This window comes from Humulus lupulus, chromosome 8 (assembly GCF_963169125.1).
Source record: "Humulus lupulus chromosome 8, drHumLupu1.1, whole genome shotgun sequence".
NCBI lineage: Eukaryota > Viridiplantae > Streptophyta > Magnoliopsida > Rosales > Cannabaceae > Humulus > Humulus lupulus.
The window spans coordinates 181236795-181248718 of NC_084800.1; the positions used below are offsets into that span (position 1 = coordinate 181236795).

At 33.9% G+C, this 11924-nt stretch overlaps 2 protein-coding genes across 3 annotated transcripts; both read right to left on the reverse strand.

The window, feature by feature from the left end:
• Nucleotides 1-234: 234 nt before the first annotated feature.
• On the reverse strand, nt 235-1610 carry LOC133798746 (protein EXORDIUM-like 6). Its single transcript, XM_062237208.1, has one exon. It carries the CDS (start codon nt 1309-1311, stop codon nt 376-378), a length of 936 nt encoding a protein of 311 aa, XP_062093192.1. The 5' UTR covers nt 1312-1610; the 3' UTR covers nt 235-375.
• A 91-nt stretch (nt 1611-1701) lies between these two features.
• LOC133798747 (histone acetyltransferase MCC1) lies at nt 1702-4374 on the reverse strand. 2 transcript variants are annotated; one of them, XM_062237211.1, is made up of 6 exons: nt 4080-4374; nt 3100-3318; nt 2817-2961; nt 2472-2571; nt 2150-2378; nt 1702-2067 (listed from the first exon to the last, which is right to left on the reverse strand). In XM_062237211.1, exons 2-6 carry the CDS (start codon nt 3204-3206, stop codon nt 1893-1895), a joined length of 756 nt encoding a protein of 251 aa, XP_062093195.1. In that variant the 5' UTR covers nt 3207-3318; nt 4080-4374; the 3' UTR covers nt 1702-1892. The 2 variants fall into 2 exon arrangements, with proteins under 2 accessions (XP_062093195.1, XP_062093193.1); XM_062237209.1 differs by having other exon boundaries at nt 4063-4374.
• Between the last annotated feature and the right edge of the window lie 7550 nt (nt 4375-11924).

The following is an 11924-nucleotide window of genomic DNA, read 5'->3' on the forward strand; positions in this document are numbered from 1 at the left end:
TCTCTTACGTTATTGATTATTTAAAATTAATTAATATAATTATCTCACATTGTGCACTAGAAAGTCATAAATGGGTATTAGGTGAAGATTGATAAACAAATAAAAGAAAATAAAATGAACATTATTCTTTAGTTATATATGTGAATGTTGAAATGATACAAATTCTGACATAAAAACGAAAAATTGATATCTAAAGTTCTCTTCTAAAATAAGAAAAAAAATTTCATGTTTTCAGGTAAAAATGTTTGATGGTTGATTATATTTATTACAATGAAAGGAAAAATGAATGGGGATGAATTTTGGATTTTACTTTACAAAAAGATATAAAATTAAAAAAAAAACAGAAAGAAAAAAATTGTTAGTGCATGAGTTAGATTATACAGGTGTCCAACAAGAGGAAGTTGCTGGGTTCCACACAGCGGGTAACAAGAACTTTTTGCCCTTAACACCGTGGGAGTTGAAGGCTCCACCACTTTTTGGGTCGACTCGAATCTTTCCGGGGTATCCAGGGAATGCCCCAGTTCCGAATATCCCTTGGCACAACGTTCCAGCGCCCAGCACACCCAAGTGTCCACTGCCCATGTGGAAGAAGCCTGTGTTGAACGGGTTAGTCGCGGCATCCGCCAAACCCGACGCTAACGATATGATCATAGCGTCAGCCCCGACATTGCCACTAGGTGGTTGCAGCACCACTCCTTGTGGCCCTAAGTCAGACTTGTGGAATGGCCAGGCACAAGCTCCGGGGCACTCCGTCTCAGGATTCCCCACAAGAACGTAGGGCTGGTCTCCGAACATGCCATGTTGCGCGCATCTCCCAGTGCACATCTCTTGAACAGTCACTTGCCTGTCAGTGAAGATGAGCGCCAGAGTGTTGCGTGTCCCCTCAGTGGCCTTCTGCACTAGAATCTTGATGAAATCCAGGGTCATCACTTTCCCCGTCGAGTAGGAGGCGTCGGTGGCCACTTTGACCACCTTCACTCGGATTTTGGGGACCCTGCGGACGTGTTTATGGCCTGTGAAGGATTGATAGCTCTCCACCATTCTCCACCATGAAGATACGGTGGGCTTGGCGCTGCCGCGGACATTGTTGAGAGATTTGAGAAAGTTGCGGATGACACTCTTTTGGCCGCGGCCGAATCGTCCGTAGTAGAGGATGGAAACGTCGATTTTTCCGGTGAGAAGAGGCCCGCCATGGTACTCCAATTTGGGCACTGGAGATTCGAAGCCATGGCCTTCACCTATTGTGACGAGCAGGAAGAGGAAAAGAGGTGAGAGCACCAGAGAGACAGAGCAAGGGAGAGGAGGGGCCATTGCTTTTTTCTTTCCATATGTTGGAGAATTAAGGCGTGCATTTATAAAAGGGTCATTGCCACAAACATTGGTGGTGTATGCTCTAATAATGGCTGTCTATTCCCTAAACATTGGCCCCCTATCATTCCCAGCCAACATTTACGAAGCTATTCTTAGCACTCAACAAAACCATAAATAGATTTTCATTTCTTTTACTAATTCTAATGGTGTTTATGAAGCTTTTTTTAATATTAGCGTATTTAATTGTCACTTCCATTTACCAATTTGTAGGATATAGCGAGTTGTCTTTTGTTTTTATTTAAAAAGTGCATGTTATATTCGTTGTCATACATATTTGTTTAATTGAGAAGCCATAACAAGGGTAGATATTAATATCATGAAGAAGCATAATGATAAAATATATTCGTTATTATTATTATCAATATTATTCTTACTATTTCAATTTCATTTCAAGACGAGGCTAACAAAAGAAAACAACACGCATAAAAAGGCTAAGGTAAAAGATTTTACAATCACAATATCACCTACACGAACTCATTTTTCCTTTTGTTCCCTCAATTTTCAATATAGATAACAAAGACTCAAACACATTCACACCCTGAACACTCGGCTGCTAGGTTTCTCCTCTGCGTCGTTAGGCAACGATTTTCTCTACTTTTAGGCCATTTCACCCTCCTATCCTCATTCCTCCATAGTCGTGCTGACATCGACTTAAATGCATTCCTCATGTATTTGACCATAGCCGTTGCAATCTCTCTGCAACAAGAAAACGATAGATAGTTTAAAACAGAAACTGACCTATTCTTAGTTCTAACAAAGACAGTCTTTTGCTACTTACAATGGTGAGCAGGGAGATCGGCCGCCATTTACATAGTAAACAAACAAATAAGAGTCATAATGCTGACCGTTGATCAAGTAGAAACCTTGAAGTCTCCGTAAACACCTAAAAGACATTTTGTTGTACAAATGGATTGCTGGATTATTATAAGAAATAACATGCAAGTAAACAGCTCGGCAAGTTGGAACACTCAAGGCATATTTTATGACTTCGCGAATAAGTGAAGATGCTGCAAGTCCCACATTGAATTTGAAAATAAGATCAACACATTTATATAACAATGAAAGCTTCAGAACATTTAAAGCAATAGACAAACTTCTACCTATGCCAAGGTTTCTGTAGCCTTCTACTACTCCCAGCGTAAGAATGTAGACCAAAGTTTGATCAGATTTTAATGAATCATAACTGAGCATATCCCCTACCTACAAAACCAATTACTTCCCCCTTATTCAGAAAGATGTGCTAGGAGGAGAAACTACAACAATAGGTGTAAGCAATCTTCTCTTAAATCATAATGAAAAAATGACTTGGAGACCTGGGATTATTTAAATTATTTTGGCCAACACACCTTTAAGGATTAAACTATTATTCCAAGCTGATTTATCAAATCATGATTCTTTGAAATCGCGCATGGAGGGCATATACAGTGCCATTTTACAGGGCTTACCTCACTGTCTTTTGCAAGAACGATCCGTGCTGTTACAAACCCAATAAGTTGATCGCTTTGGCCATTTATTTGACTGCGATCAACAGCTGCCCAGGATACAATATCGCGTCCATTTACCACATTTTGGAAAAACTCGGTTTCATACCTGAAAAAATTAGGGAAAATATGTAATAAGCAGGCAAAATATATACTGAAGAAGGCCATATTCATGGAAAAGCATCAAAAGGTCAGCCATATACTGAAGGCTATACTCATGAAAAAGCATGAAAGGTCAGACACATACCGAATTGGGAATAAATCACCATGAATTTTCTCTAAAGTCCCAAGGTCAGAGGGTCTTATAGGCCTAAAGTATATGTCTGGGCGAGAAGAAGGTTTCATGTTCATCATTAAAGACAATTTGGTCAATCCCCAGGAAAGATTTGATATAGTTGGACAGTTTGTGAAAAAACTTCTCCTTCCATTTATGCCACATCACCCCGGAAAATCCATGCAAAGGTTACTGAAAGGAGGAACATAGATCAAGATTTAATCAAACTCTTAAATATGCAAATTATCATATATACATTTGTAGACCTACATAAACAGAAAAGTAACTCTTACAAAAACACACATTAAAAAGAGAAGTGGGACTTAACATTTAGTTAACCAAGCCCAATCCAACTAAAGGTAGAAGAAACAAAGAAAAAGGTACACCCTTTTTCCTTTCCTGTTGCCTCTTTCCAAAAGGATCGTCATTTCATCTAAACTGTTTCCGAAATTGGCAATCTTGAAAACTAATAGTAAAGCGTTGCTTTCATGATCAAGAGTCACCCAACTGCTTATTCTACAATTACTAGATAAACTAACTCAAAACTTGTGATCCTTCTGAAATAGAATCAAGCATTCTCTAAGGCCTTAGCTCTAGATATACTGTGTCTTGTTCCACATGGAATTATCTTTATCTTCCATTTTCACAAGACCCAAAAAAATAAATATATTTATAGCAATAAAAAAAGATTTTTCGTTACATAGAATTTAATTAGAGTATTTAGCAAAGTCAAATTAGATATAATTAGGCGAGAACAATCCTAATCGATCAGAATTGAAAACGTTAAATTAGGAATATTTTAGAGCATAAATCAGTTAAATTAGATTAGCAGTATGTATAACAATGAATAACAAACCAGAGAAGATATTCATACCATAGCACGTCAATTAGTCTAGACTGAAAGAGAAAACAAGAAGAGTGGAAAAAGAAACGTACTTTAATAGAGTAAATACCATAATCAGAGAAGGAGATGAAAACCCAGATGAGATCTCGAGTGAGAGAGATTGAATCGGAGGGTCTGGTAGTCCTTCTTATGGCTTCGGCTATAAGAAAAAGAAGAAAAAATGGAAGGAATTTGGGGGTAAATGAATTAGGGTTCGTGGGGAATGTATGGAATTCTGATTGAGAGTTGAATAAAAATGGAATATTGTTTCCTTCGAACCAGTGATATAACTTGACCTCTGCAGTTAAATATTCCAAAGGAGAGGAGATGAACCAAATAAAGAAGACCCAACCCAACAAGACACGACATGACTTGTTACAATCCCTGTGTATGTATGTATGTATGTATTTATTTATTATTAATTATTATGTTCGGAGAGGAATTTACCAAAACACCCTTGTCTGTCAAATTTGGATTAAGCATGTCTTGTCTTGTCTTGTGAATAGACTTACCTCCAAACACCGTTTGGCACCCGGATAAACTAGGCTTGGTGTGGCTTGATTTGAGTGTGAGAATTTTATAATTTTCTATTTTACAATATAAATTAATTTTCTACTAAATTTTTATTATTTTTTTCAATAAGATTTGTTTAAGTTGTTGTATTATAATTAATATAATTTTTGTTAAATTATTATATTTTTATTTTTAAACTTTAAGTTAAATAATAAAAATTATTAAAAAAATGTCACATGAGAATATTTACATCATAAATGCCCAATATTAAACTTCTTATGTGGTTGCACTAATAAATGAGTTATGTGGTATATATGGAGAAACAAAATACAACAAAATGAAAGTTTTGTAAATTAAGAAATCACAAATAATAAACTTTAAAATGATAGTAAATTTGAGAAAAACAATTTTTAAAATTAAATACCAAATTAAAAAGAATTTTGACCAAAAAAGATAGCGGAAGGCACAAGTTCCATTCAAGAGAACATATTTCTTTAATAAAATTATTCTTTCTACACAATTATAATTTTACATCATTAATCATAGTTAAAAAATATCTACGATAAAACTCACTTTAAAATATATTCTTAATCAAATTAACACTAAATCCTAACTTTTAAAATGTATCATACTATATACTTTAAAACGACAAAATACCTCTGACAGAATAAAGTAAAAAATATATAATATAACAAGCACTTTAAAATAAGTCAATAGCCTAAATTACATAAGAAATGCATGAATGGAATTGTGTAATAGAAACCAACAATTTTACATAAAAAAGTAGAAGAATAGAAATTTAATTGAAACTAGTATAGAAATAAAGAACATAGAATCAATATATTAAGAGAAATAATGTTCAACATGAATTTCACTCTAGCTTTTCCACAAGAAAATTAGCCTAAAATAAGCATTATGTTACTAAAAGAGATGAAAGAAAAATGAGAGAGTGAGTAGCTTTTTCCTTGCTAAAATCTTATATCTTTTACACTGGTTATGGGTCAATATTTATAGAGAAATTTTGCTCCAAAACTAGTAACTTACGTGTATAGGAAAGTGGAGATAATGGCTTCAATTTTTGAGAAAACATGGGACACATGGCTTTATTCAAATTGGCCACATGGGGAAGCGTGGCGCGAGGACAATGACTTGCATAGGAGAGTGGCAGTGTGGTGGGACATGTAAATACATTTTATTGGTTTTAAAAAAAATACAATTTTATTATATTTGAATGTTATAATTATTGTTTGAATTAATTATATAATAATATCAAGAAAATTTTCTATTATTCATGAGAATATGATCTTGTACTAGTACGAGAGAATCAAAATCATATCTAATGAATAAAATAGTCAGTAACATATTAAAGTATGGAATCTTTAATAAATGGTTACTAGTACGGTTTGCTAAGCATACGAGATGCGAGTAATCTAGATTCGGATTACTGATGTAGATAAACATCTTAGTAAACATGTTGTATATAATAGATATTATATATGATAGGACTGATGAGAATTAATTATCTTTATAAACTTGTCGTTTGACATAAATATTTAATTCTTGTCATAATAGATGATCATTTGTGGATCAATCTAAATCATGAGTACTCATGAACTCCTGTTTGTGTTTATTGGATCTTTTGATTCACTCGTTAAGGTCTCTTAGAATAATGAGGCTAATGACTTTTGTTTTGGAGATTCAATATCAAGGATGGCTAGGAACATTAATTACAATATTGGAATTCATGCTTTCCTAACGGAACGAATATTGGTTCCCTTAAGGGTTAATCTGTAACTGAATAGTTATTGAGCTCAAATCTATAATTAGATTATAAATTAATTATTGGCTAGTGAATTAATGGTACTTAAGCATCAAGAGGTAATTAGAATGGTAAAACGTTAATTTTGACCAGCTCTAATTAATGAACCAATTATGGAAGACAGAACTACATATATTGATTATATCAATGGAATACAAGAGAAAACTTTGTAAATATAATTATATAAATACTTAGAGTAGGGCTGAGCATAAAATCCGAAAAAACCGTGTACACCGACCTACCGAACACCGAAAAAACCAAAACCGTTTAAACCGAAAACCGAAAAAACCGGCGACGGTGCAAACCGCCACTGTTTGGTCGGTTTGGAAATTTTGGGTGAACCGACCAAAAAAACCGAAACCGACCGAACACAATAAAATAATAATATAATATTATATAATTATTAATTATTAAAATTTTTAATAATAAAAAAAAAACTTAAGGCACTTGTAAATGTAATTATGTTCTATATATTTATGTTTTAAAAACATACAAAAATGGATTCTAACAATCCAAATTTTTTAATTTTTTAACTAAAACTTTCAAAAAAAAAAAATAATAAATAATCAATTCGGTTTGGTCGGTTTAACCGACCAAACTGCGGTCCAAAACGGTCGGTTTTTTTTTAAACTGGTTTGGTTCGGTCGGTTTTCGGATTGCACCAATCCGAACTGAAAACCGAATTCTGGATTTTTTTTTGTGAAAAAACCGCCCAAACCGACCGATGCTCACCCCTAACTTAGAGTGCAATTCCATATTTATAGTGGATTAATCATGGAATTAATAAATAATATTATTAGATTAAAGAGTTTGATTAATAATCTAGTTTTATTGAAGCTTCGTATTATAGGTTCATGGTCCCCAGATCACCTTTGTAGGACACCTCTGTCCTACACTGTTAGGGTAAGGATGTCAAAAGAAAGATTTGTATAAAGAATTACTAAATTGCAAAGGAATTAATTTTCCAATGCAATGAAATAATTATGTGATAATTATGGGTAATTGATTAATTGTGAATTAATAAATTATTTAACTATTTAGTTTTTATTTTGAAAAACTATAGGCTAAAATTAATATTAATCATGTTTTGATTAATATAAAGAGAGAAAATAATAAATATCATATTTAGAATATGATATTTATTTATTTAATTTAAAAAGTTAATTTTGAATTAAATAATATTTATGTTGGGATAAATATATTGTCTTAAAAGTTGATTACATAAACAAATGTGAAAATTAGGGAAACCCTAATAGGGTTGGGCGACACACACTATACAACACAATGTGTGGCGCCTAACTATAACACCATACTACCCAAGGACCGTTACACTATATATTTTAAATAGTGCTAAACTCATTAAATGAGTTATTTGTCCATAATCTTGTAACTAAATGTGATTAACGGTTTAGGATTAAAAATTTTGGTCAATGATACAACCTTTCACTAAAACGCTTACTATAAACATTGGGATCCCAAAATACATTTGAAATGTTAATTGCAATAAAAGATTTACAACCAGCCGACCTAAGCGGCAAAATAGGGTTTAACCCTAGTTCTTCTTTAAACCCTCAGCCGTGGTGGTCGAGTAGCCTATATGTACACATTATCACCTAAGCTCTCCAACTCAATGATGGTCCAGCTTTCTTTTACCTTTACATGTACCACATAGCACCTGTGAGCCGAGGCTCAGCAAGAAAACTCAAACATGCTCATAAGCAGTTAATAACATGTCATTAAATCATAATAAGCATGGCTAGCAATAACAACCCTATTCATGCATGCATGCATGCAAGTACAAATAAATGATTATGGGGTCCTGCGCCCTGAGTAGATGACTATTAAGTCAATATGGGGTCATGCGCCCTGAATAGATAACTATTAAGTCACTCTGGGCTCTTGCGCCTTGAATAGATGACTATTAAGTCAATCTGGGGTCTTACGCCCTAAGCCATGTGACGTTCTAGTCACCTGAGCCTTTTAGCCCCGACTCTGAGTAACTAGATGTAATGACCCAAATTTCCTAATAAGGTTTATGACCTTGATTAGAAGGCCGGGAGGGCCATATTTGATTTATTATGCCATTAAATTATTATATGCATGTTTATGTGAATTATATTATTATATGATGATAAATGCATGCATATGGGTCTACTTTTCATTATAAGGGTATTTTGGTAATTTGGCCCGTTGAGGGCATATTTGTATATTTTCATGCATGTTGGTGAATTGTGAGTAAGACCACATCATAATGTGGATTTGTTCGAGTCATTCGGCATGAGACAATCTTTGAATGTAAGTTATCGGTTTGGTCATAACGGGGTTAATTTCGTGACTCAGGGTGAGTCTCGGGGTAATTTGATTATTAGAATATTACCAGGAACTAAAGGGTAACGAGATATGATTTATTAACATTTGAGGATATTGAGAAGAACGGGAAGTGAAGGGTGTTAATTATGATTAACGAGATAGGCGGGAAAAGACAGTTTAGCCATTGGTGGCCTTAAGAGGATTTGACCTTAAGGATATATATGAACCATAGAAAGCTGTAGAAGCTTAACCAAAACCGAGCATCAACTTCTTCTTCTCTTATTCATCTTTTCTCTTCCTTTTCTCGTTGAATTTTGAATCCCCTTTTGAGGAACCAAGCTAGGGAGCTGAGCCTCGATGATCTAGGTTTATGTTTAACCATTGAAGAGGGTGTGATTCTGATCTTGAGGTAAGTTTCTAGCCATTAGAACTCTGGTTTTGCTCTGTTTTCCTTTTGGTTTTCAATTGGGATTTTGAAGTTGAAAATGGAGAATTGATGGGAGTTTTTGGCAAAGGTTGCTTGGGTTATGATGCCTATGACTTGTGTGTTGGGTATTTGGGTTCATTTGGGAGTTTGAATGAGGTTTGGAAGCATGTTTTGAAGGTTGGAAATGGAAAACTCAAAGGAGGAAGAACCAGGGCTGGTTCAGCCTGGTTCTAGTGCTATAACCCAAGGGAGGGTGTAGCACCCACATTATTTTGATATAATATAGTCAATACTCACATGATTGCATTGCATTACATATCATACAATGTGTATAATTTGAGCATATGCATATTCTTATAAGTGTTTTCATGTATAAGTATAAAAGTTGTATATATGATGTCTAAATGTATGTTAAACATTATTAACCTTGTGGCATTTGAGTTGTCTTTTATGGGTGTTTGATGTGCTCAAGGTATAAGAAATGATGAAATATATGGAAAAGGCATGAAATCAAGTGAGAAAAGTGAGATATAGATGGCAAAAGATGTTAAGCAGTGGAAAATAGTACAATGTCGATTACTAGTATTTCGGTGTAAAATTGAGTATTAGTGGATTTACCAAATATAATTGAGGTGTGATTAAGGTCTCATTGATGATGTAAAAATTGTTTTAGAACCATTAGATCAAGTCTTGATGGGAGGTATACGTAATTAGTGGTGTTGACGCAAAGTCAAAACGAGCTTAGCATAAGTGCGCCACGCTCAATCGGGTAAGCATAACTATTGGATATGAACTCATATGGACCTAAGATTTGGTGTGAGTGTTTCAAACATAAGGAGAATAGGCCTAGCAGATGATTAAGTAGAAATTATTGAAGTGATAAGGTTTTCATAAGTCAAAAAGTGAAATGATAAGGTGAAAGGTGTCAAATTTTAATACAATAATGCCAAATCATTGAAAATAATGGATTGTCATCCACCTTATAACTTTCCACGACCAAGACTCTGAAAAACAGAGAGAAAATAAAACAAAAACCATTTCTTGGCTGGATTTAAGAGATTCTAAGGAGATCCAAGTGAAATCAAAGCCAAAGAAGTGAATTAAGCTTAGTTTTGGCATTTTTATGGTATGCTCTTATACTTGGAAGTTAAACCATGTTTTTGAATTTTGCTGAGAGCTTATCTATGGTGTTTTATCTTTTTTAAGATATTTATTGGTGGTTTCCAAGTGGTTTGAGGTTTAGAAAAGCTAGAAGAGATTGTGTTTCGCCGAAAAGTTGCTTGGTAAGTGAAATTTTGTGTTTTATGAGGTTTTTGTGGTTCTTGGAGTACAAACTGATTTTTGGTTATTTGATTTAGTTTATAAGAGGGTAGATATGTTTATAAATGTTTAAATAGACGTGGATACTCATTTAATTTGGGTGATGATCTTTGAAATTAATTTTTTTTATCAAAATCGGTATATGATTACTTTGTGATGAATTATGTTGGTATTAGGGATATGTGGTTATGGCAGGTTAGTTGATGATGGTTACTGATTGATTTTGATATTTGAGGATAGCTAAAATTAAGGGGAAACTCTGTCGAAATTTCTCCAAATGTCTAAGATAAATCTAACGCTCGATCTAAGTGGTTTAAGGTAATTTAGGCATGATTTGGATATGATATTTTATGGATATTTTTAAATGATAGTTCAATGCCTTACTGCCATCATTATGATGTGAAATTCATGCCATTGTCAAGATAAGCACATCAACACCTAAGACACCACTTGTTACACGGTGAAATATATTTTGGATAGAAGGTAAGTAAAGTACTCAACTGCACACAAGAATTACATGTTATGTGAAAGTATGCATTACATGTTGTGAGTAAGTGGTATTTACATACATTGACACTTCATCATAAATTTGTATGCATGGCATAATAGTGATATGGTAAATTATTGTATGATATAAGACCATACATGATATTATGATGATTAATTATGTGATGCTTTGGCAAGTTTTATGCAACATAAAAGTAAGTTGTAATAAGAAGTTTAAGTTCAGTGCCATTGTTTTGAAAAGGCAAATGAGAATGTAAGTAAGTGTAAACGGAGGCCTATAGTTAGGCTCATAGTGACAGCCCAATAATTTGGGCTAGGTTTTAGTGAACTAATTATATTGTTTTCCATGTTCTCATTTTTATTTCTCCTCCATATGAGTTATTGTTATATGTATTGACACCATAGTGTGTGGCAACCTTAACTCTTGAGCCCGACAGGGCAACGATGGAATAAGGTTTTTAATGCGCCCTACTGTGGTGATGGCTAGCCGGAGGAGAATCCATGAGATTTTATATTATATGTGTAACAAGCCCTGCAGGCATTGACCTAATCAAACAGTGTGCACAATATTAAGGGGCCCAAAATTTAAAAAGAACTTGTGTATGTCCGTTGACATTGGGTAATCATTAGCATTGCATGCATTACTTTGCTTACTGAGCTTTAGGCTCACAGTTGTCTTGTGTTGCAGATAGAGAAAGAAATGAGTGAATGCCAAACAAGAACTGGAGCATGGTCCTGACCCTGATTTGTACATATGAACATATCGACCTTTTGTGGGTTATTTCAGTTTATCAGTGTGTATGGTTGTAATAAAGTGTGAAGTTATGTTTTGAAAAAAAATTAGGTTATTTAATACTTATGTATAATATGTTTGAGACACACTTTATGTTTAATGTAAATTATGTGAAATAAATTTTAAAAAAAATTCAGACTTCCGTTGAAAGTAATTATAATATAGTTTTAAAACGTAACACCTCAGATATGGTTTTAACTAAAATAAGTGAGGGTGTTACACGATG

What these genes read in the sequence shown, in the direction of transcription:
- LOC133798746 (XM_062237208.1), bottom strand. Translation starts at nt 1,311, where the DNA reads ATGGCCCCTCCTCTCCCTTGCTCTGTCTCTCTGGTGCTCTCACCTCTT.
- LOC133798747 (XM_062237211.1), bottom strand. Translation starts at nt 3,206, where the DNA reads ATGATGAACATGAAACCTTCTTCTCGCCCAGACATATACTTTAGGCCT. An exon ending in CTACAGAAACCTTGGCATAG is followed by an intron (nt 2,379 to 2,471) that starts GTAGAAGTTTGT and finishes TGGGACTTGCAG; the next exon opens with CATCTTCACTTATTCGCGAA. An exon ending in CGATCTCCCTGCTCACCATT is followed by an intron (nt 2,068 to 2,149) that starts GTAAGTAGCAAA and finishes TTCTTGTTGCAG; the next exon opens with AGAGATTGCAACGGCTATGG.